The sequence below is a fragment of the Thalia democratica genome, chromosome 1 (genome assembly GCF_965202585.1).
Source record: "Thalia democratica chromosome 1, ktThaDemo2.hap1.1, whole genome shotgun sequence".
Lineage (NCBI taxonomy): Eukaryota > Metazoa > Chordata > Thaliacea > Salpida > Salpidae > Thalia > Thalia democratica.
In genome coordinates, this window is record NC_139165.1 from 40,816,913 (window position 1) to 40,841,541 (window position 24,629).

Sequence of the window (24,629 nt, forward strand, 5' to 3'; positions counted from 1 at the left end):
ATAACTATAAAAGTTAAACTTAATTTAAATTTTAAACAGACAACTTTCTAAGTATTTAAAAAAAAGAGTTTGTAGTTTTCAGTAAATTTTAATTCTAATAAGTTTAACAAAAAATTACAGATATAAAAATCTTTAATCTAGCTTCTTACATCATTATATTTAGAAGAAAATCTAACAAAAACAGTTGTATTTTATTGTAAAATCTACATAGTGTGATTTAAAAAAAGTTTCAATCAAATCTCTTATACATATACATTGACAACAAAGAATTAAAAAAAGTTGTATTTTCCTGACTTAAAACAAATATGATTCAAGTAAACAACAAAAGCTTTCCAGGTTCATTTTTAAAACATATTGTAATGAACGGTGTCGACAACATTTTTGACACGGACGGCTTTGACGACTTTCCCCAGTTCGATCAGAACTCCCCCAGCAGCTTCAATGCCAGCACAATGCAGTCTCCGCAGGGCAGCTTCGTGCAGAGCCCTCCAAGCAGCTTCGTGCAAAGTCACCTGTCGCCGGGCAGCAACTTTGGTATTGAGGAGGTTTGTGAAGTTTTATTTGTTAAGTTTAATTTGTTGTGTTTTTGCTAACGTTTATGTTTTAGTGCTTGAGGAAGTTTTTTTTAGTGAGTTTTGAAACAGTTGTATTTTTTCAACCAAACATTATGTTTTATCAGTTTTACTTAAGTTAGCTGCTGTAGTAAGGTTTTAATTTTTTTTTTATATTAGGTGAGTTGGTTTTAAAAAATTAATATTCCCTTTTAAATTTTCAAATTTTTACTGAATATAAATAACACTGAATAATTGAAACAGCAAAGCCCCATACCGAGTTTGAGTGCAAACGATGTGGAAGTGTGTTTGCAGGGAAGTCTGGCCGGTGAGCAACTCCTTGATAATGTGCTCGATGATCCTCGTTAGTTTTATTTGTACTTTTTTTTAAAGTTTGAAATGTTAAAATATGATTAAATGTCCAAATTAAGCTATATTTTAAGAAAGTAATAATAAGTTATAAATTAGTCTAACTTTGTATTTAAAAATAAATAATATAGTTCATAATAAGTTATTGCAGTTTTTTATTTTGCTTTATATCTTTGTATGTGTTTTTTATTTGATAGAGTTTTGTGAAAAATTTTATACTGTTTGTTAAAAATGATGTTTTAAGTTTTATAAGCACTTAACACAATTCAAAGTTATTTTGATTTCAGATTTTTCTGTCTCGTGTTGCTATATTTCTTTTAAGTTTTCCATAAACTCTTAAATAATTTATTATTTGTATTGATAAAATGATAGTAGATTAAGTTTGTTGCATGAAATGTTATCTTTAATATTTGGGTAAAAGTATAATAATGTCATTTCAATGTTTTGATTGATTTCGATTAAAGGTTTTGAATTATTTCAATTTGATTGAAGCTTTACATAACAATTAGTTTAAGGCCATAGGGGGGTTTCCAACATTTGTTTTACAATTGTTTAAATTGGGCCATACTTGAAAGCTCAAATTATAATATCAGACACTTTTAACATAAAATAAAACTTTTAGTAAGTTTTGTAATATACTTAACTCTGTAGAAAGTCTCCTATACAAGTGTATTGAGGAGAGGTTATTATTTTTTTTTGCAAAAAAGTAACTATTAAAGTTTGGATATCTTTTGAAGTTTTTTTTTTTGACTAACTTATCTTAAAATTTAAGCAATTATAGCTTCTGATATTTAAATCAACTTGTAAGAACTTTTTTGTGAAAAAAAACATATTCACCAAAATAATAAAAATAAAAACACTTTCAGTTTCAAAATACTTACAATTAATAATTAAAGTTTTAACACTAGACTGAAATAGTTTAAAAATTGTTGCACAATAGTTTTAAGAGAAGATTGTTTTGTTTAATTGAAAGTATTTTTAGGTCATTTTCTTTCGCAGTTTTTGTTAAAAACTTATAAAAAAACTTTAATACTTCTTTTTCATAAATCAATTGAATAGAAAAAGTTTTAAAAAGCAACTATAACTTTATAAATGTAAAAAATAAGACCAAAATATCTGATTTACCTCTTTGGATTTAATGCTGAGAAACATTTAATTTTAGATTTTTAACATTATTTGACTTGGATTATGTATTGTTTGTTTAGTGCAAAAATTAAGTAAAAAGTATAGTTCTAAACATACAAAGGAAAATAAAAATGTAAAAGTACATGATTTGTTTTTGCAAACACATCTGTTAAAAACAAAGATCATAAAAGCTAAGCTTAAAGTAAACAAAAATGCTATAACAGTGGATGAATATATAACAGAATTTTTAAGTGAACTCTTGTCAATTAAATATTACTTATAAAGCAGAACGTTTCACAAAAGTGAATTCTAGCATTTTAAATTAATATATTTAGCTATTTATGTTTATTACCATTTTCTTTAAATAGCACTTTTTTGATATTTTAAAATTTTTTCTACCACTACTGAGAAATTTTGTGGTTTTTGTAATCAGTCAAACGTTATGTGAAAAAAGTTTGACAATTTAAAAGGATAAAGAAAAAAAAATAAACTTAAAAAATTTAGCTGTACTTACTATCTCTATGGTACTAGGATATACTGTGTTATATTAAGGTTTTATGAATTTCTTAAACTTGCTCTGTAATTAAAACCAGTTTTTTTTTCCATTTGACTAAAAAGTGTACAAACATACTGACAGTATTACATACTTGAGTTCATAAATAACTTTTAGCTGAACTGAATATTTTACTTGATAAGTTTTGCCTTACCCTGGTCTGATTAACTTGTATAATTATTTTCTTCAAAAAGTAGAAATTTAAAAGTATCAAAATGGTCGCATACTTAGCAACAAAATGTTGCAACTAAGGTTCTTGTTTAAACCTTAGTAATAGAATAAAAACAAATTAGTGTAAGACTTTCCAAAAAGAAAAGAAAAGTTTACACACTTTGAGTTTAATAGCTATTTTAAACTTTAACAGTTGTCTTATCCACATTTTAAGATTTATTAATGGTACTTTGAATTCGCAGAAGAACTTTTACAATTTCCTAAACAGCTGGTTCGAATTTTCGATATGCTCTACAAACCCAACATGTTTTTCGATCATTATTACAAGCTTGTACTAAGGACTTCAACTGGGAGTAACTCTTTCACATAAAACTTGTACGTGGGCAACTTTGAGCTTATATCTCAAATATACAAATGGCTTCAAAAATTTTAAAAGCTACGACTTTATTTTTTTACACATTAATATGTATAATTCTGAAAAATAAATGTATGTTTATGTTTAAAACTCCCACTACGACCTTCAACCCAAGGTGAATTCCCTTTCGCACAGAAAACTCGCCGTACATGGGCAACCTGGAGAAGCTGTCGCAGCTGGCGGCGTGCGACCTGGGGGACGAGAGCCTGCGGGTGCAGATCCAGCAGTACACGAGCGACTTCACCGCCAGCATGACCGTCAGGAAGCACTTCAAGTCCATGATCGAGAGGAAGTACTGGTTTGTGAGAAATTTGTCTGTTTGAAAATAAATTGGTTTTTTTTAATGACATTTTTTTATTGTGAAATCACGAGCAATATTTCTTATTAGCAAATGTTTACAACTACTTGGTTAGTTTGAACGTGAAAATGATTGTATGCAGTGATGTTTAGTTTTTTTGAGAAAGTTTCATAAAAGGAACTTGTCATAAGAGTTTGTCAGTATAAAATTTGCAATTTAAACAAAAATATCTAAAAAAAGTAACATAGGGTAATATATGTATAAAAATAGCTGCTGGTTTTATATTTTAAACAAAAATAAAAACGCATAAGTTACTTATTTTTTGCAAGAGAAATATTAGCATTTGTTAAGTATGCTGGAAGTTTTTGTAGACACTAAGAATTTGCTACTTTCGTGAAGTTGGAAACGATATGGTGTATAATTTACATTTAAAGTACAAAAAAGAATATTTTTACAAATATATGTATTCCTTTTACTTGACACTAGTTATGAAATAACGACTGTAAACAAGTGATGGACTTGCTTTTCAAAAAGTACGAATATGAAGTTTGTTCAAGTGTATTACTAGGGCTGTATTTGTAAGTTTGCAGTATTCATTTTAAATACATTCTACATTACTAATATATTTACTATATAAAAAAATAAGGTGGTATAAATTATATTAATATTTTTAAACGGAAAAATCTCTTTTACTTTATAAAAATTATTCTAATTTATTTGATGAAAATGTTAGTGTTTGATAGTGTATTTATCCATCATTTTATCAAACACTAATATTCGATAATTATAAGTTTATCATTAGTGTGAAACTATCTTATAAGTAATAATATTTACTTAAAAGTAAAAGTATGTTTAGTTTAGTTTTATTTTTATTCTTTTTCATATCATAAACTGTACACAATTTAAGAATTTAAAATGCTGACTATGTTTTATTCACCAAAAATACTTTTTCTAATAACTAAACAAAAATTGTTTTGCTACGATGTTTGCAATCGTGGATTACCACTTTTATATAAAATATGGTAATTTACAAAGATATAGTTTAAAATGAACTAAACTTAAAGTACTTATGTTTTTACTTCGTTCTAGAAATTAACATAATAGCTTTACTTCATTAGTGCTTTTTTTATTGAAAAGTTTAATCTAAATCTATATACTTTGGATAGTGGTATGTTTTGGAAGCTTATTTAAAAAAAGACTCAATGAGAAAAATAGATCTGTGATCTGTGTACTTTTCAAATGAATATTTTCCTAAATAAATAATAAAGTTTTTGCTAAATTATGTTATAAAACAATTTGTTTGCTTCTTTTGCTTTCAGTGGGCACGTAACCAACAAAAAATATTTTATACTTTAGACGTGTATTTCAAAGGCAAGTGATTAATTGAATGCAGTTTTAAATTAGTATTATATCGATTGAGTTACACTAAATTTATTCTTATCGTTTGCGCGTGTTTAATTGTAAATATATTTCTACTATCAATTTAAAAATTGTTAATCGTTTTTAATTTATTTTTTAAATTGATTCGTTTGAGATAATTAGAAACTTACATCAGTAGTTGGCTATAGAAATAAATTTTCAAGTCAAAACTGTTTTTAAATTTTTAATGGTTGATTTAAAAATTTTTTTTTTTTGAAATATAATGTTCGGAAAATAAAGATTTCCAATAAGATATTTGAAACTAAAGATTTGTTTTTGTTTAAAACTATAAATATCTTTAAATTACAGAAAATATGTGACTGTAAATATAATTAAAGTAAAGGTACGCGCTAATATTTATTTTGAACAATAAAACAGTAAATATTTTCTAACAAAATTATTAGTTTAATCTCAACGTTTAAGCCTTTAGCTTATTTTATAAGTTACAAAAATTTCAATGCAAAATAATTTTTTTAACAGTTTAATATAAATTTTTTTAATATTTATTTTATTTAATTAAAGGTGTATTACCTATGTTCCTTATCAATTGTTTTTAAAATAAATTATAACTTCACTTAATTTACTTTATTTGAATTTTTGTTTTTGTTAAAACATTAATAGATTTATAAGTATTTATTATTTAAAAAGTATAGTTATGATAATTTTATTATTAACCACAAAAGTTTACACAACATGAAGGAAGTTAGCTATGTAAATAACTTTAATATCTGTGAAACGATAATGAGTTATGAACTACTTGTATTCTTCTTTTATTTAGATAAATTAAATGTTCTGAAACAGAAAGTGTATTAAAAAAAAGAAAAGCCTAACATTGAGCTTTTAAAACTGTAGGTTCAAGATAGCAATTTTTTAAATAAACAATACAAAAATTTTTCAAACGTTCATAACACCTAAAGGGTGACTAGTTAATGTTTTTGGATAACTTCCAAAATGTACTTTAACTACAATATTTTGAGCTAAGTTATACTTTAGGACTAAAAATTGACACCGATTGTACAGTAACTGTATTTTATAAAATTTGTACTAGAAATATATCATTAACTTAATTTTACATATGTGACAAAAAAAAATTAATAAACTTTGTACTTTTTTAAATCGTACTTGAAACATTTGCTCAGTTTTCAAAAGTTATTTTCCGAACCAAAGTGTGTAAACCAAAATTTTATCAAAATAAGAGATAGCATGACAGTACTCGAAAGTCTAAAAATTATTAAACAGCCATGCTACACAGACACCAGTACCAAAGGTAGAAAAAATATTTCTAACATGTTTGTGACTTTCAAAAAAGAACTCTCAACAAATTATTCGCACATAAAAATTTTCGAGTACATTCGTCAATGGCAGCTTGCTGCTTTGTTTCACTTGAAGAGGTCGCAATTCTTTGCCACCGAAACCTGGTTGCAAATAAAACATTTAATTTGCACGTCTTTGTTCAAATAAGCTCTTCACATTTCAGTCAATTGAGCAACCTTTTTAGTTAAGACTATATAAGTATAATCGTAAAAAAATCATCACAACGTTCCCGCGCGCAGGAACTGGTTCCCGTCGAGCAACCAACCGTCGAGCCGGCAGCATGAGGAAGAGCAGGCGTTCGTGAGCAGGTGCCTGGTGCACGAGTTCAGCAAGGCGGTGGACAATTTGCTGAACGACCCGACCCAGCAGCTGTCCGTGTACGACAGGGACCAGCTGTTCAGGTGGAACGAGCACTGCAAGGTTTGAGTTGTTTCGTACATGAGTATGTGGTTTATCGTAGTTTTATATGTATTTGGTTGAATAGAAGTTTCTTTTGATGTCTAAGAATTTAACGAGTTTAAGCAAGGTTTGAATTTCAGTTTGGTAAAATGGTATCATAGAATGTTTGAGTTTTTGTTTAGTTCTGTATTGTTTAGTTCTGAACGAACACTGCAAGGTTTTGTCAAGTTGTTTTGTATACGGGTGTTTTATCGTGCTTTCATATGTGTTTGATTTAGTATGTTTTTTTGATGTTTACGGTTGAAAATGTTTAAATGTAAATCATATGCAGGAATTACATAAAGGAAAAAATTAAATACCTGTTTTTAACGAAACGCAAGGTTCGAATTGTTAAGTTGTTTGATGGTTTTATGAATTTAAACAAGGTTTGAATTTTAGTTTGGTAAAATGGAATATTGAATGTTTGGGTTTTTAACAGTAAATGTATTTAATACTTTCGCAGTGCAAGGTGGGCTAAGTGTTTGTTTTATGAAATTTATACTTTAAAAAAAAGATTTCGTTTATTTTTAATTTGTTCAATTTACTAATAAAACAATTAAATCACTTCTGTGTGTTTTTTTTTTAGAAAAATAGGTTTAATTAAAATCCTAGAGAGTATTTGTAAACCAAAAATGAAAAAAAAGTATCAATTAATTTTTTTTTTTTTTTGACATACTAACTTTATATATATATATTGCAGTTGTTATGCAAGTATAGTGATTATCATTTTTTTTTTGTTTTTGATGACATAGTTGTTACGGTAAACTTTTAAAATCTTAAATTTGTTTTCTTACTGCAAATGCGTCTTGATAAATTCGTTGTTTAATTTTTTTTTTCTTTTAGATTCATTATTCAAACAATTCCATGGAATTTGTAAATATGATGAGAAAAATGCTGGAAAAAGAACAGAGCATCATCATGAGCTATGAATCTAGAAAGCAAGAGGTTTGTTTAAACGTTAAAATGCATACATCTGTTGCTTAAATATTTATGCTCCTGTCACTGGAAATTAGATGTTTTTGATTAGATCATTTTACGACATGCTAGGAAACTACTTTAATTAAATGAGGAATATATCATGAGTTGATGCAACAGCCTTAAGAGTTTTTTATTATTTCAATTAGTTTAAATTTTTAAATGTTTTTGTGTTTATTATAATTTTTTCCAGTTCAAAACGAACGAAATGCAGCAGGGGAATAACCAGGTTCATTATTTGAACCAGAACCAACAATTTTCATCCGGACTTAACGCTGTATTTCAAGTTTGTTGTGTTTTTTTTTTTAATTATTTGAAAGTTCAACTAGACAGAATGTTAAAACATAGTTGCTATTTACACCTCCAACAAATTTCCTTTGAAATATCGAAGACAAAGAGCTAGCCTTTTAATTTGTGCAAGTTTGACGACGAATAGTTCTTAACATGTGGATTTCATAATAATACTGAGTTGGTTTCTCAACACTTATACTGGTTTAAAAGCTACTAGTTAAACGTTAATACTTATCAGCTTAGCTTCAAAGTAACTGCCAGTCGAAACTGTTGAGTAACTCTAACGCTCTTCGGATAACCATATTTTACATGCATATCTTGCTTTGATTTCATCTTTAAACTAACTAATTTAAAAAATTCTACTTTATTTTTTATTCAGGGATGTTCCGAGTTAAACACGATGCTGACAAACATGCGTGCCGAATTCGAGAAGACGCACAGTTTGTTCACCAGGCTGTCCGGGCTGCTCAAGGGACACAGTTTGTTGCATTAGTTGTTTTTGTCATTTTAGTTGTCTGTTATGTTGTTCTTGTAGCTTCTTATCTTTTGATTTTTTTAGTTGTAGATGGTCATAGAATCGCATTGAACAGAAAAACTTTTTTTGCTGTAAAAATTAAAAAAGCTAATAAAAATAAATTAATTAATTCTGTTTTAACAGTATTAAGTGTTGAAAGTTTGTAATGTTTGTTTGCTTCGCAATAAAACAAAACATACTCCAGGTCTCAACATAGACTTGGACTACTTGCAAAGAATTCAGAATCCGGAGCAGAGGAACGCCTGGAGTAAAGTTTACCACGAAATAAACATGTGCAAGCAGCAGAAACAAGTTTGTGTATTAAATATTGTTTCTGCTGGATTTTCCTATGTAACTTTTTCAACTTTGTATAAGTTAATCCTGTTTGAACATAATATATAAGTATCAAACTGAAAAAAAAAAACAGACAAAATAATAAAATATTTAATTAAAAAACAATTGAATAAATTTGAATATACTAATACTTTAATAATAATTATTAATTTTCCTAAAAAATAATTATTCCAAATTTAAAACTTAGTTTTAAAACAAAATATTCTAGTTTTCAATTAAAAAGTTAAGGAAACAGACGTAAATGATTTAGTATATCAGTATATGTTATAGCAAATATTCAAACAAAAATTTTTTCATCGGTCACAAAACGACTCTTATTCAAGTAGGAATAACAAAGAATTACAATAACTCACTTCTTAAATTGTGTATACCTTAATTTTTTTACCCCTGAATGATTTACCAAAGTAACAATTTTAACAAATTAATTAAATAATAGTAAAATGCTAACTATATGCCTATATGCCTATGCTAACTATTACAATGTTTCGGTGAATAAAAATATTTTAACTATTTTACTGATGCTTAATAAGATTTTAATTTTTATCCCATTAAAACTTAGTGATGTATGGAGTAGTTATTTTGCACTTGTATAATTACTTTAACAAGCTCTTAAACCAGTAAATTAAGCAACTTTTTATGATTAACACGAAAATTATTTTACAAATTAACTTCGAAGAAAAAAACTTATCCAAACAAACTTTTAACAAGTTTTCAGTTTTACTAAAATTAAAATTTAGTAAAATAGTAATGCCAAAATCCACTTCAATTGTTAGTAAAGTTTTTATTTTGATATTACCCGCACAGAAACTGATGGAGACGCACATGCAGACCTTGTTGCAGAAATTCCACAACATGGTCACTTTGGTGTTGGACCAGGTATATATTATATATTTAATAGTCTATTCATTTGTTTTCTAAAAATCAAAACATATTATTTATATAAAAATTAAACTTTTCCTCAACTTGATATTTTCTTTATAAAAACTGCGCGCCACATACCTCTGCTTGATCTGACACCTTAATCAGGCTCGCGTCGCGAACCTACCCCTGGTGTAATGCATTTATAAAAGTTATACAAAACTTAATAACTGCATAAAAATTACCGCTTTAGTTGTCACAAAGAAATTTATTTTTAACATCATTTTTAAAAAACCTTTTGAAAAGGCCTTTTAAAAAAGGATTTTTTAGATTTGCAGCAAGTTTAATTTTTAGCTAACAATATCGCCTGTTAAATGGTTATATTTTGCAAAATATTTATTTTAATATTGATGTTTGAAATGAAAAAAGGCTTCGAAATATTGGTTGCAAAAACCTTAAAATCATGAGATTTTTTTGTAGCTTTTCTATAACATTTGCTCATGCGTAAAAAATTAAATCAGTTTTCTAAGCTTTTAAGATAAAATAAGTTTGTTGAAGTTAGTCAATGTTTAAGTTATACAAACCTTAGTATTGCTTACTAGATAGTTTTCAAGCGTCTTGATTTATAAAACATTTTGTGTTGTATTTTAGTTGTAAGTATGCCATGTAAAGTAAAAGAGGTAAATATAATAGACATTTTCAAGTATTTAACATAACTTTGTTTTATTCCTATCAATCTTTAATTTATACATGATATTAGGATATATTTCGGGTGAATTTTGAACACTAAGCTTACAAATACTGGATTCTTTTAACATTAAGACCTACTAAAATACTATAAACGAGAAAAAAAATTGATAATATTTAAAAACAAAGAGCCCAGATTTATTTTACAATATTTCATTCTTAGATCAATTTTCTGACAACCTAAACAGTCAATTACCGATTTTCAACCAACTGTGTGCAAGAAGCTAAAGTTTTAAATTATCATTGAAATAAAAGTAGCTTGTGTTTACATGTATTTCGATAATTTAAATTACATACAAAAATACAAACTACTACAAATAACAGCTAAAGGGATACAGATAAAATTGTTATGTTTAAAAGTGTACAGTTTAGTACTAATATTTAATAATATATATTAAAGTAAAATAAACAAAAAAAAAATTCAAGAAGTAAGAATAATTTAGAAAAAAAAAATACTACTTCTTAGTTTCCTTAACATTTTTTTATTTAACTTAAAGTTGTCAGAAAAACTACTTCAATTTTGAAATTAAATTAAAAAACTGATCAATTAGTAAGAAAGTCTTTGAAATATTCAGTAGAATGCGAATGTTCATGTGTTATTTGATACTATTTAGTCCTTGCTAAACTTTTCTACATCATTTTCTTGTTTTTCTCTTTGTTCTGAAAAACATTTAAATTTAAGTTTTAAAGTAATTATCGCATCATCTTTAAGCGTTTTCATGCATTTGTCTAATGGTGACTTTAATCTACAAAACTGATAATACAATTGTATTAAAGTATAGACATAATTTTACTCATGGAAATAGACACTTAGTTTTAACTCTACTTTATTAGTTTATTTTAGTCTATTAATAAAATAAGTTAGTTATGCTAAATTAACTTATCAATAAGTTAATTAAAACCGATTTTTATTGTTTTCTATTATTTTGACCTAAAAATAACATAAAATAAATTATATTTAGCAATTATACAACAAAAATTTGTTTAAAATATACATGTATGCATTATATATTAATAAAACGAATCATTCTAGTATTCCAACTTTGAAATCTATTAATTATTGTTATTATACTGTTTATTGAGCAATGTTAGACTCTAGCATCAAAACCTAAGCCACTTAAAGAACACACACCACACCAAGAAATAGAAAAATCAAATTAATTTTATAAACGGCAATTTAAGTAAATATAAATAAACATTAAAACAAAAATAAATTAAAAAACAAAGTTTATAAAGAAATATTTTTAAAATTTTAGATTTATTTGTTTATACAAAATCTGATTACTTAGTACAAACAAACTGAATATTTAGCAGCAATATAAAATTAAACAAATGTTTTACTACATCCTTTGTAAAATATTTTCAAGTAATTTAAAAATTATAAAGTCTACGATAAATATAAAGTAGACAAACTCAGGAAATAAAGCAAACCTATTGTTGTTCTAGTTTTCATTTTTTTTCTATGTAGACAAAAAAAAATATACATTATTGTTAATATTAGGGTGCTATGTTAGCATTAGTAACCAGAATGAATCCTAATAATAAAGTAGTTTAAGAAACAATTTAGGGCAATACTATTAAGAAAAAAAAAATAATTTATAGCAACACAGATTTTTTATAAACACAGTAAATTAGTACAAGCTTTGCATCAAATTTGATCTAATTAATGTTAAAGTTTGTTATAAAATTTAAAGTAGTTTTCAAATTAAAAACAAATACAAAAATTCATTTTAAAAATGTTTTCTCACCTAACATTTTTTCCATTCACAGTAAATAAACTCTATGCACACCGTAAAAACATGTGTGATACTAATTAAATAAAGTTAAATAAACTTTTTTTTTCAATTTAATTGAATTTAACAAAGAATACTATCATATCACATATGGCCTGAAAATATGGTAAAGTAATTACCTTATTCAGTTTTTTATGTTTTAATACTTCAAAGCAAACAAATTTAAACAAAATCTTTATAAATGTTTATATAAAACTCAAATTGAGGGTAGACTTTAACGTTTATTTTATATCAATTCAGTTATAATTTGGGGCTTAGAAAAAAACAAAATTATTTGTAGTATAACTAAACAAAATTGATAACCCAGAGATAGACTGTTTATTTACATTCTTTTAGTCTATAAAAACTTAAAAAATTAAAAAAAAAAACAAGAAAAAATTTAAGTTGGTGTGTAACAAAAAGAATAAAGAAACAATATTCTTAACAAATCAATCAACATGATTATATAGATCGTATTAAGAGACCATGTGCCAATAAAGTGCAAGTTGAAAAATAACTCTTAGATTTTCTATCGAAACATTCTAAAATTTCTAATTTATAGCAACAAAAAATTTTTTTAGCATTGGTAGAATGTATATGTTTTGTTCTTGATCAAAAATAGACTCCCTATTTTTTATTAAAATATGGTTCATAGCAAAAAATGACTGGTCCGGTTGCAACAGCATGTAAATTTTAAGTAAAGGTTGAATATTAAATGTATATAACTAAAAAAGAACACAAACACTCTTTTTTTTTAATAAAAATTTAAAGCACAACTATTGTAGAGCAATTTCGAAGAACACTGTGCATGAAACAAGAAAATTAATCAGCTTATTTTTTTTTTCACTTAGTACCATTAAAGTTTACAAAATAAAAATACATTGTTGTACCAAAACAAAAACAATTTTTAAGTTTAAAGGAAATAAAATCAACCTCCCTATAGCTAAAATATTACTGACCACCTAAAACGTAAAAAATTATCAAACTTGACGTAAAATGATGTTTTTTAATGATTTATCTCATTAAAAGAGTACAATTTTAGTAAATTTTGGTCTACGTCTTGAAATCAAAAAAATAAATTGTAACGTAAAACATTGTACTGCTTTAAAATCTTTTGCATACTTTTGTCAACATAAAATTTATAAAAAGGTAGAAAATATAAATTAACTGGTAAAATTTAAATGTATGTTTTATATATCTCAACAAACTCAGCAAGGTCGTTAAAAAGTGACTTGGGTTATTTTTTTAAGAGCTTCATTTTAAACTTTGATAGAACTTAAGAAAAACTTTTAAAAAAATTAATTAAAAATACAATAACGCTTGAGGTAGTTTTATTCCTCGCTTCAAGTCTTATGAAGTGACAGGCTCTTTGGCGTCACCTGACTAGCTGTAAATAATTTAAGAAAAAAAAAAATTAATAAATAAGTTTTTCTTTATGTTTGTTGTTTTAAGTGTATGCCAACTAATTTTATTTAAGACGCTTAACCAAAGTTATCATTTGTTCGTTAATTTGCTTTTGTTATGAAATTATTTTTTATAAAAACAAACCTCTTTTGTATAACTAGCACAAATATACTATTATACAGCAGATTTCAAACATAACGATCAACTTAATAGTCATGTCTTCATTCTCACTCATCTGCCAAAAGTTTCCTTCCACCCAATTTTTATATTTTATCAGATCCACGTTTGAATTTTTCGGAGGAGGCATTTTAAAGCAGTTACAGTTATCTTTTGAAAGGCTAAAAGTAATATAAAAAGTTAAGAGCTTTTTAATCATTTTTATAGCTTTAAAACTAACTATAAAAATTTTTTTAGACTTATTTCAATAAAGCTAAGTTTTTCACTCAAGAAAAAAACTTCTTTTTTTTTTTTAGTTCAATTCAGTGTTTTTAAAGTAAGCATAAAGACGTCACTGACTAGATAAAAAAAATAAAATATTTTTATGTTAATGAAACCTTTATCATGATACTTCTTAAAGGTTTTAATGTTACAAATTAAAAAAAAAACTTTATAACAACTTTAACCTAATGATACTAATGTTTCTCAAGTAGACGATATCAGGTACAAAAGGATAATAAGTAAGATAATAATAGAATATTTTGTGTAGAAGCTTTAAATAATACGCATTAGAATAAAATATAACACTCTACTAGATAACTGTCTAGAAATTCTCAGGTACATAAAATGATTAAATATATTAATCTTTAAAATTGAAATAATTAGAAAATACTGGTAAAACAGAGTTCAAAATCTTAATATGAATTCCATTTCTTTAAGTTTTAGTAAACAAAAACTTGAATATAAATTTGATTCCTGGTTTTGTTGACAATGTGAGAATTTTGCCTTAGATTGTGATGATAAACTATTAAATATTTTATACACAAGAAACTTTAAACATAATACTACTAGAAATAAGGTTTTCTTAATAATAGAAAAAATACTTTTATAATGTGTAACAAAATACTAACTATAACAGTTCCAGTTAATTATAGCTTAAAACTAGTCTTAAATCCAAAACAAATTATATTTTAAAAAAATTAACAACAGACGTGAACCATTATTTTAGAAACTTGAAAAAAATATAATAGTAAGTTTATTTTAATGTTCTTAAAATAAAATCAACATGTAATATCTTCAAAAGTTTACAAAGTTAAAAATGAAACCCTTTGAGTTGTAATATCACTCAAAAACATTATCTAGCAATTTGTTTGGCTAACTTTTAATAAAAAGTTTCATTTTTCAAAATGTGCAACTTTTGTAGTTCTAAAATTTTTGTATAATTTATACATTTCTTAGACATAAAACTTATAAAACTACGTTTAGCGTAGTTCTTGAAAAATTTTAACTAAACTTTACTTATTATCAAAAACCAACAAAACAGATATGAATTTTTATTAGAATATTTTGAAAGAAAACCTTTTATTTAAAATATATTAGAAAATTTAAAAAATATACTACAATTTTGCAAAAAAAAAGTCGCTGCCCAAAAATCGAAAAAATATGTGATTTTGGGGTTGAAAACAGTTTTAAGGGCAGAAACTTTTTTTTTTGCGAAATTATAATTTGTTTTCAGATTCTTCTTAATGAAGCAAAAAGACATCCAAATCATATTTACTTATTTATATTTTACAATATGACCAAAAAAATGTGCTGTACTCCCTACCCCTAAATTTTACAAACAAATGTTGCATATCTAGGGTGATTATGACTTCATAATACACCAAAAACAGTTAATATGTCAATAAGTAAAAGCTTTCATTAGACATAAATTATAAGTCTAGGACATGTATAAGTGATTTTATTACTGTTAAAGTCAAAAAATCAAAAAGTATGTGATATTTTGGGGTTGAAAGTAGTATTTTGGGCTGCAAGCATTCTTTTTTTTTTTGATTTTTTTTTTTCAGATTCTTCTCAATGAAGCAAAAAGACATCCAAATCATATGGACTTAAATGAATATAACAATATGACCAAAAAATGTGCTGCACTCCCTATCCCTAGATAAAGTCACTTATTCATGTCCTGGACTTGTCATTTTTATCTTGAATAATAACTTATTCTTATAGATATACATTTTAAGACATTTCAACTGTTTTTGATTTATGACGTCATAATGACACAAAATATGCAAATTTTGTAAGTGAATTGTTTTTTTTTCTAATATAAAAAGCAAACTCTTCAGCTATTTGTTTTTACTTTTAGTGTCTTTGATTTTAAATGTCAAATTTATGGAGTCAGTCAACTAAAAAGATATTTTTAGAATAGAACAATAATTATAAGAGTGTTTTACTTAAAGGAGACTTTACAGATACAATCAGAACAAAAGTCATTTACTTGTGATCATATTGTAATGTGAAACAATTTTAAACTTAGTAAATCAGAAAGATACTAATAATGCAATACTTCTGTTTATTTGCATGCCTATAAATAAAACACTTCTAAGCAACTAGCATGTGGAAGTCGTCAAACTACTGCTTGATTCAAAACTTTTCTAATGACTGAAGTTGAAGCACTTACTAACAAAGTAAGACCACCATTTTTACATTTTGTTGAGGTTAGCTCTCAACAAGAATTTCTTTAAGTACTTCCTAAAGTGTATGAAGCAAATTTACAATTCGAATAATTAACACATACCGCCCAAGTTTTTGATCTTCAAACAGATAAAGAAAATGTATTTGGAAAGTTTTGTTTGTCATATGCACTTGGTGCTACTAAGCTTAATTTATTAACTAATGAGAAAAGTACTCCAAACCAATAACTTTGAATCTGAAAGGCACCTTGCAGGATTTGGATAGCGAACAACCTGCTACGTTTTTTAATTTTCATAAAAGCACCATTTTACAGACAAAATTTGCATATTATTTTTGATTATGACGTCATAATACATCAAAATCAATCTAAATGGTTTTAAATGTATGTCAATAGTTATAAGTTTTTATTTAAGGTATAAATTTTAAGTCTAGGACACGTTTAAGAGACTTTATTACTATTCAAGTCAAAAAAATCAAAAATGTGATTTTTGGAGTTGAATTGTTTTTTGGCATGTATTTTTTCTTAAATTCTTCTTAATGAAGCCAAAAAACATCAAAACCGAATGTTCAAATATGAATATTACAATATGACTAAATGAATGTGCTTTACACCCTACTCCTTCATATAATAATATTTATTTAAAAGTTTTAATAGTAATTCGTAGTTAGACAAAAGATTAGCTATTTAGAGAAAAGTTATTGAATTTGAAATTGATACCTGTAAATACAAACTTATGCTATTTAAATTCTAAGGCGTGGTTTCCAAAATTATTTTTCATAAGGCTAATTTTAAAGAAATGAAAAACCAATTGCCATCTACGACAAGATTTCTCAAAACACTACCATAATACGCCAGAGACATTTTATTTGCACTTCATCATGAACTCCAGTATATCTAGCATAAGTTTCAAATTAAGGCTTTGTGGCTTCCCCTTTTACAGCTTAGAGCTGTCTTTAATTCTGAAATTTTCCCATAATTACTAGTATAAGGTTCAAAAATAATATTAAACATGCTTAAGACCTTTTTGTTCATCATTATAAAATCCAGAATATAGTGTAAATTCCTATGACCCCTTTTCCACTTACGCCCCCCTTTGGTCCCTTTGCTGCTTATGGTGTCTAAATTTCTGTAATGGCCCACTATGGAAAATTCTGAAAGTTTTTTTGCTTCATTCTACAAACAGTGTAACAAACACGACTCTGACTTGCAGATTTTGTGTTTGTTGTGAAAAATGACATTTCACGTGGCACAATTTAGTGCAGTCAAGCGTGACTATTAAGACAAATTAATATATATTGTTTTAGTTTTTTAAGTATTATTAGTATTATATCATATAGTGTTTTATATATAGTGTGAGCTACTAGTGTTTATTAAAACCTATTCACTACTTTATTATTTGTATATCTTCCTGGTGAATTATTATTTAACTGTATTATTAATTAACTGTATTTTTATTGTGTTTTTATTCTGTATATAAATTGAACCATTGTCAACCTACTGTCTGTTTATATAGTAAATAATTATGAATGAAATTAAAATATCCAATGGCCAGCTCGATAAGTCCCCAGCTAAGGCCATTGGGTAGAACAGCTTGTGGTCTGATGACCTGTATGATCACAATTTTTGCTAATCAAAAGTTCATCATTTAATATTACAATAATAGAAGCCCTGCTTAATCATTCCTAATTGAAATTTTATCAACAGCTATATGTTTATATATTATTGTGTATACAATTTTAATTATAATTTTAGGTTATATAAAACTTGCGAAAAGTGATACATTTTTTTTTCTTAGTATATTTACCAGACAGTGGTTTCTCATTAAAGCTAAAAATATTTCTGAGTGTTTAAAAAACTAGGTTAAGTTTATAAGATAACTTTTGGTATTAGTAAGGAGCATAAAAAACCTCAAAAAAAAATTACTGAATATGAGTATGTACCAATCGTTTTTAAAATATTTTCAAGGTTTTAAAAGTTTAAAATTTTTGTTTAATTATAGTCTAAATTTAAGGTATAAAACTGTGTTAAATAGGATAAAATATTGAAAATATACTGTAAAGCTACTTTAAATGTGTTTTTTAATAATTTTTTAATGATCACAAATTTTGTTTATAGAGTTTTTGTGTTAAATCAAAATATTACAACTTATATAAAAATTGTTTAAAACTTCAGGTTTTTTCAGGGTTTTGAATGATCTTTTTTTATTCAAAGTTTTTCTAGATTTTACAAAATATCTCAAAATTTAGGTTTTCTAATTTCTTTAGGTTAAATTATCAAATTCCAGCTTTTGGTAGGTTATTCAAGGATTGCAGTTTATGTGGCACACTTAGTTTTAATTAAATTATAAAATATAAATTACAAATTCTATCAAAACTTCCTGGGTTTTCCGATTTTTTTTTTCAAGATTTATGCCTTTTCAAGGTTTTTTTTTTAATTTATAAAATTCCAGGTTTCTGTGATTAAATTGTCAACTTCCAAGATAGTTACAGGTTATTTGGTAGCCATAAATAAAATGTTGAGGTGCCAAGAACGATAGTGGTTTTCTTTGTCGATATTTTCAAAAATGAGTTTTAAAATAATACTTGCTATTTGAAAGTTTTGATATTATTTGCACATTTAAAACTGAAAGTTTTTATTTCAAGTTGAAAACTTAGTTAAGTTTGAACTTTCTTTTTTAATTAACTAAAAAAATCTCTAACTATATATTTTGTGTTTAACTAACCATACTTTGTAAAATTCTAGAGTTTAAAAAAAAAGCATTTATATGTCTTTTTAAAATCTTTACCATTGTAGTGGCTATAATTTTTTCTGTAAATAGAATTTTTTGTTACAGATATTGACAAACTTTTTAGCTACACACATGGCATGAGTTACTACATGTATAAAGTTTTCCCTAATCCGATAAGAAAATATTAGGCTATTTTAGAACTTAAATTTTATTTTCCTTAAGTCTATAATACATAGTATGAAACTATGAATCTTCGGAGAAAGGTAGGTGTCAAGTATGCACGAAGGGACACTTTTGCACGGGTTAAAAATTTTATGTTTATGTTTTTTTTTTTACTTGTAATTTTTTTTATTATCATTGGTATGATTCTTACTCGTCTGTTTACTTAGTTTAAAGAGTTAATTTTAAAGTATTTCTCATTTAATATCCAAAAATTTTATTCATTTTTTTATTCTTTTGTTTTTTTGTTCGGAAGTTGATTTGTTTCGTTACATTAACATTGGTTTAGTTTAGGTTTTAGCATTTTCTATCTGATTATATTTTAAGATCATTCTTAAAGGTTACTATTTTGAATTAAGTTCAGAATACTTAAAAACTTTTTTTTGTTATGCTTACATTTTATTTTTAGTGTACAAATGTAAAAAAGTAGTTATGGATGTTTTTACTTTAGCAGAAAAAAAGTATTTAAAAAGTAAGCTAAGATATCTGTTCCAAGCAAACTTAAGTTATTTTTTTTGAGGAAATAAAAGAAAAAAAATCTTCCTTTTATGTTTGCAAATTTTGCTTGCTTTCTAGTGTTATAGTTTTAGACTTGGACAAGTATTCAAAAAAAAAAGAAAATAAAAAGAAAGTTTTAAAATAGAAGGTCATTTGTTGTAGATATCATTATTGTTAAGATTATTACAGTTTTTTATCTTTTTATTTTATTGAAAGCAAAATTTTTACAGTATTTATTTTCATATTTTATAAAAATTAAGTTCAGTTTTTGTAAAAATCACTTCTTTAAAATTCTTTAAAAAAAGTTACAATAGTTTGTTCATCTATTTAATTTTAAAATTGTTTTTACTGTTCAAGTTAATTTTACAACAAAATAAAAACTACCTTTTTAACAAAAATACTTATAAAAAAAATTTTTTGTAAAAATTATCAGCATATGTATTACATTATACTTTCTTTGAAAAAGTTGTAACCTATAATTCATGAACTCACACGTTTGTTATTAGTGTTGTTTATCTACTTTCAAAAGTTAATTAAAGTTGTATATATGTTTTTTAATTCATATGTTACTAAACAAGATTTATAGTACATTATTAAACACAAAGTTCTGTTATTCTTCGTTTAGTTTAATTTTCATTCATTTTTGTTTTTGTTTAATTGATTGTTCATTAGTAAAGATTTAAATATAAAATGATTAAAAAAAAACTATGTTTAATAGCTCGTAAGAAATTTTATAAGCATGTGCCACATGCTATGTGGTGTACGACTCGATAACCGAAAAGTTCCTTTGTACACCAGTCCTTAGACAAAACTTTTTATGCGCTTTTTTTATCGTTCAATATACAATATATACCCTTAACTTAGTTGGTAACTCTTTTATTATTTGTTCCAACTTTTACTCTCGTGCAAAAATGACCGTACGTGCACAAGTGTCTCCGTATAAAAGTTACTGTTCGTACAAAAATGTCTTTATGCAAAAAGTCGCCACGTGCAAAAGTGTCTTCTTTCATATTTACCTGCTTCTTTTGGGAGATAAGCCTAAAGGAACTGATCAAAAAATTTAAGCTTAAAAAATTGAAAAAATATAAACTACTTAAATTTATCTTAAACCCTGCTACGATCTATAAAGTATATATAGAAAGCACTGATCAAAACATTTTTTAAAGTAAATTCTTTTAAAGTATTAAAAAGGGCATTTCTATTTAAGTTTTAAATTGAATTTTTGTAAATAAAGTTTTTCGAGAGATTTTGTTTTCTTCTTACTTTTTTCATGGCTTAACAAAAAAAATTTGTCAAAATATTTTCCAAGCTAGCACAAACTCACAATAAGATTTCTCATTTCGTATATTGATAATTTAGTGGTTGTTAAAGCCTTGTTTGTAAAAAATATTGCGTGTAAAATAATGTTGTCAAGAGTTTAATATTTTATATTTAATTTATTTCACTATGTAGTATTTAATTCAATATTAAAACCACATATTTTATAAATGACACATTTAAAACATTAAAAACAATATTAAAACAGAAGCCAATCATTTAAGTTTTGAACTATCATCTTAAGTAAAGCTTGCTTTTAAAAAATTCTTTTCAAATGTAACTTTCCATTAGTACATTTTTACACAATTTGTATTTTAACTTGGATTAACCCGCCTGTTCTATACCAGGAAAAAATATTGCGTACTTTTATTTATAAAATTTACGATATTTTTTGGCTCTTTTATCTTTCCACTAGTCAATCAAGAAAAACATAGGTGAAAGTCTGCAGAGCAGAAGTCTGGACTATAATATGCCGTGAGACAAGCTCAAGTTTAACGAAAGAGTTGATTATACCATTTGATCATCAGACCACAAGCCTTCGGTAGACTAAGACCGATTTCGTCCTTATTAGGGCTCATCAGCCAGTCACAACCGAAAAACTTGCAGTCATCAAGCTAGATTAAGACTTATAGGATCAATTGTATAAAAATTAAGTGGAGTGAAATTAAATTATACTTAAATTAAAAAGTACTTTTTAAGCCGACAGAACACAAAGCTATTTCAACTATAATCTTCCTAACTGCACTTTTATGTAAAGATAAATAGAAAATGTTATTATTCAAATGCGTGTATACATTTTTATTTATTAAAAATAAACTAGTTTCGTTTTGTTTTCCATGAAATAACTTAACAGATTGAAGTCACTTAAAATATTTTCAAACTTCAAAGTTAATTTTTTACGTCATTTAAACTGATTTTATTTTTAGATAGTAAAACAAATTTATGATGAATTACATGATGTAATTTACATCTAATGATTAGAATCATAGTATTTAATATATAGAATAATATTTCAAAATAAGCAAAGATTATCTTATTGTTTTTTAGAAAATTTGCAGTAGTATTAGCGTGTTGTAATCAAATAAAAAACTTCGCATAATTTATTTAATAAAAAAAAACATTTTAAGTTTTAACTTAATTTTGTACAAATGTATATTTGAATAGGCTAAATTAAAACTTTAATAAAAATGACAACGTAAGAAGCCGCAAAAAATATAATAAGGCTACTATAATTTTTCGGCAACTTGGACTGTTTATTTGATTATTACACCTTATTCTCAAAAACAACTAACGCAAAAACATAGTAAGACAACTTCTAAAATTTAAATACGAAACATAAATTACTACTTATAACATTTTGTTTTATAACATTATAATACAAAAATGTTACAATACCGGGAGTAATATCTTTGGAGTCTAATCGACTTCACTAATAGTTACCAGCCGCTTAAAATTTATGATAATGTCGAACAATGCAACCTAATACTTTTTTCCACTGTTTTCAAGTAGACCTATTTTTAGTCATGCCTTGTTTGTCGGATCACATTTAGCTAATGTTATACAATTTACCTACATCTATTTTTCGATAACTCACGTATTACAAAATATTTTCATTTAACTTTTAGCCAACGATTTTTGAAAATATTAAGTACTTTTTAGTGAGCGATCTAAGCCGGTTGCGTTAGAATAAAGAGCGAGTCAGTTGCGGAATTATTATATAAAAGAACACTTAGTATTAAATTTGCCTACATTCTGCTATATAATGACTTCAAGTATTAGTTTCAAGAACTACTTTATTTCAAGAGTATTTGGACTAGTATCACTTAGTTTTGGAATTAATTTAAACTTTTCCAATTCTAAACAGCTACAATAGCATAAACTATATCCATATTAGAAATACTTAATTATATATAAAATAAGCTCTGTTTTTTTTTGTTTATTACTAAGATATCAAACCACAATAGAACTAAAAGTACTGCAACACAAAATATAACTTTTAAGGTAAAATATATTTTTTTAGATATTAAACTGCGAATAAGGTTGCGTCATAAAAAATGCTTGAGTAAATGAATTAAATCGTTTGATAATTGTAGAAGTGTTTCTTATTGCGCAGGAGTTTCACTTCTCTACATCAATCAAATTATTCTTCTTTCATTTGTTTTCACAGGCTTATCTTTTTTATTTGATTGAGTATTTGACTAAGCATTTTCTTCCAAATGATGATGATGATTAACACTCTATAAAGTTGATTCTGTTATAATATTTGTTTATTTAATTATCATGTTAACTACATTTTTTAAGGCTATGGTTACATTTTATTAATTTTCAGTTATAACAACCGACACAAAAATAATTACAATTAGATACAAACTTAAAACAACCTGCTAACATATATTATAGGTAATAAATATTACAGTGAATTGCAAAAGTATTTATTAGTATACTATATTTTAAAATTTTTTCTTAGGATAGCCAAAAGGTTTAGCAGACAAAAACTACACAGTAATAAAAAAAATTACCATGTATTTCTTAAAATACTGCAATTTTAACTTGAAGTTAATTTTAAAGAAATTTTATAAGAACTTACTAACATTTTGATGACACTGCTTTGTTCAAATGTAATATCATCTTTTTGAAATAATTAATGTTATAATTTCATCAGTATCAAGGCAGATATTGTCATTCATTACTCACATATTTTCTAACAAAACAAGTAAAAGTCTGCAGTTTGAAACTCACTGATAAAAAACAAAGAAATCATGTTACAAACAAATCAGCATAAAACGAACAGAAAACTTCTCAAACACAACAAAAACAGACCGGCGAATACAAAGAACGTCTAATCATGACGAAAGCAAGACACAGACTGTGGAAACATGCTGCAAAGGACGGTCTCGTTTGAGAACCACCAATAAGCTAAATGCGAGCACGTTAGAATTATCAGACTTATCCTCATCATTTGGTCATGAGCATTGTCTTGCTGCCAGACTACTTGGTAAAAGTAGAAAACAGCTCCAATCCCAATGTTAGCCCACCGTTCGTTGTATGGACCGAAAAAGTAGAAGACAGAGAATGCGACCGAAATGTAAATAACCTCATGCCAGAATCTCAAAGCATTGTACCTTATAGGTCTGTTCAGTACTAAACAAACAAGATAGCAAAATAACATCACTATTTTCAAAATTAGGTACATATCTGTACCGTTAACAGCACTTAAAAGGCTAAAGAACACGCTTTTGATGAAATAGTTCTTATCATACAAATGACCAAATAAGTGGTTTAGCCCGCATTCAAGAAACAAATGGCCAACAAAATGCTTCAAATCTTCCATAGTGGAGTCAAAAATTAGTAACAGAGTGCAAAAGATAATTAAGAGTAGATGATTACATTTGAAAATTAGACTGTATATATACTCAAAAATAATCATTAGTATATTCGTGGTAAGAAAAGTAGTAATCAATTATTGTTAGTACTACTTTTTGAACCATTAAGTGTTTACTAGGGACAAAAAAAAATTTTTTGGTTTTCAAATAAATGAAAACATAGAAACTAAACTGTTAACATTTTTTTGTTTAAACGGTTTTATAAACATTAATTTTGATAAAAACTTTAAAACTATTTCAGAATATTAAAAATCTAAACTAAGTAAAAAAACGCGTAGTTTTAAATA

At 25.9% G+C, this 24,629-nt stretch overlaps 1 protein-coding gene across 1 annotated transcript; it reads left to right on the plus strand.

Annotated features, from left to right (window-relative positions):
* The first annotated feature begins 347 nt into the window (after window positions 1–347).
* On the plus strand, window positions 348–24,104 carry LOC145836017 (uncharacterized). Its single transcript, XM_082943805.1, has 11 exons — window positions 348–545; window positions 816–915; window positions 3,320–3,482; window positions 6,455–6,635; window positions 7,497–7,598; window positions 7,822–7,914; window positions 8,299–8,398; window positions 8,639–8,745; window positions 9,592–9,663; window positions 23,751–23,855; window positions 23,904–24,104. Exons 1-11 carry the CDS (start codon window positions 360–362, stop codon window positions 24,102–24,104), a joined length of 1,410 nt encoding a protein of 469 aa, XP_082799931.1. The 5' UTR covers window positions 348–359.
* The last annotated feature ends 525 nt before the right edge of the window (window positions 24,105–24,629 follow it).

Excerpts from the sequence above, each read along its gene's own strand:
- LOC145836017 (XM_082943805.1), top strand. The coding sequence starts at position 360 with ATGAACGGTGTCGACAACATTTTTGACACGGACGGCTTTGACGACTTT. Across the intron at positions 8,746-9,591 it reads TGTGCAAGCAGCAGAAACAA|AAACTGATGGAGACGCACAT; the intron begins GTTTGTGTATTA and ends TTACCCGCACAG. Across the intron at positions 23,856-23,903 it reads ATGCTGCAAAGGACGGTCTC|ACTTATCCTCATCATTTGGT; the intron begins GTTTGAGAACCA and ends TAGAATTATCAG.